Genomic DNA, 1,041 nt, shown 5'->3' with positions numbered 1-1,041 from the left:
GTGGAGAAGAGCCAAGAGCTGGGGGGTGCAGAGGGCCATTCACTCATAACTGTGTGTAAGAACCAAGAGCCGGGGGGTGCAGAGGGCCATTCACTCAAACCTATATAAAAACCAAGAGCCAGGGGGTTGCAGGGGGCCTTTCACTTAAACCTGTGTGTAAGAACCAAGACCCTGGGATGGTTCACTGAGGGCCATTCACTCACACCTATGTGTAAGAACCAGGGGCCGGAGGATGCTGAGGGCCATTTGTCTGATTGTACTACTCAAATTTCCAATTAGCCTCTCTCTGTCTATTCTGGCCTAGGTCATTGGGGAAAGATGACGGAAGGTCACATGGCTCTGACCTATATGAGGTCACCAGTTTGCCTCTTTCTGTCTCCTCCGCAGTTCACGGCATTAAATGGTCCTGCAGCAACGGAAATGGAACAAGCGAATTCTCCATAGAGCAGCTGGTGCAGCAGACGCTGGAGACGCACCAAGCCAAGCCGCCTCCTCGCACTCACACATGTCTGTGTAACACCAATCTGGGTGAGTGCGTGACATCTCGTGCACCCCCCAGGAGCGGGGGATCCCTTTCTTCTTCTGGTAATGTCTAATTACTGTCTATGCTGACCCAGCTCCGCTACCCCTCTCCTCACCTTCTGAAATAACCTTTATTGCAACTCCTGGGCACAGAGTGACAGGTTTGCTGGGACTGCCGACATCACATCCAAGATGGCCGCACCCAATAGCAGTCTCAGGGCTTTTGGATGTGAACACAAGGGAGTCTCTTACAGGTAAATACCATGTAACATACATGAAATGCACATGTAATCATATGGGAAGTATGTTGTGGAATTGAATGGTCTGGTGACAGGATCTCCTTAAAGGAGAACTATGAGGGGGGTGCTTTTCACTCACCTCACAGTTCTAGCCGACCTGTGACAATGAGACTGTCACAGGTCGGTTCAGCAGATCGGGAGGTGAGCGAACACATACCGGCGTTCGCTCACCTCTCGATCCTGTCACGGCTCTCTGCCGTGACAGGGGAGGGGCTGGATT

At 51.9% G+C, this 1,041-nt stretch overlaps 1 protein-coding gene across 1 annotated transcript in view; it reads left to right on the top strand.

The window, feature by feature from the left end:
* CAMTA2 (calmodulin binding transcription activator 2) overlaps window positions 1-1,041 on the top strand; it is an 87,849-nt gene that overhangs the window by 24,734 nt on the left and 62,074 nt on the right. The window contains exon 8 of the mRNA XM_018572585.1: window positions 388-528. Within this exon, the coding sequence (XP_018428087.1) occupies window positions 388-528 (141 nt within the window). The remainder of the gene's footprint in view (window positions 1-387; window positions 529-1,041) is intronic.

This window comes from Nanorana parkeri, unplaced genomic scaffold (assembly GCF_000935625.1).
Source record: "Nanorana parkeri isolate BGI_ZX_2015 unplaced genomic scaffold, ASM93562v1 scaffold2079, whole genome shotgun sequence".
In the NCBI taxonomy this organism is placed as follows: Eukaryota; Metazoa; Chordata; class Amphibia; order Anura; family Dicroglossidae; genus Nanorana; species Nanorana parkeri.
The sequence above is the reverse complement of the archived record's forward strand: the minus strand, read 5'-3'. Positions and strand labels throughout refer to the sequence as shown.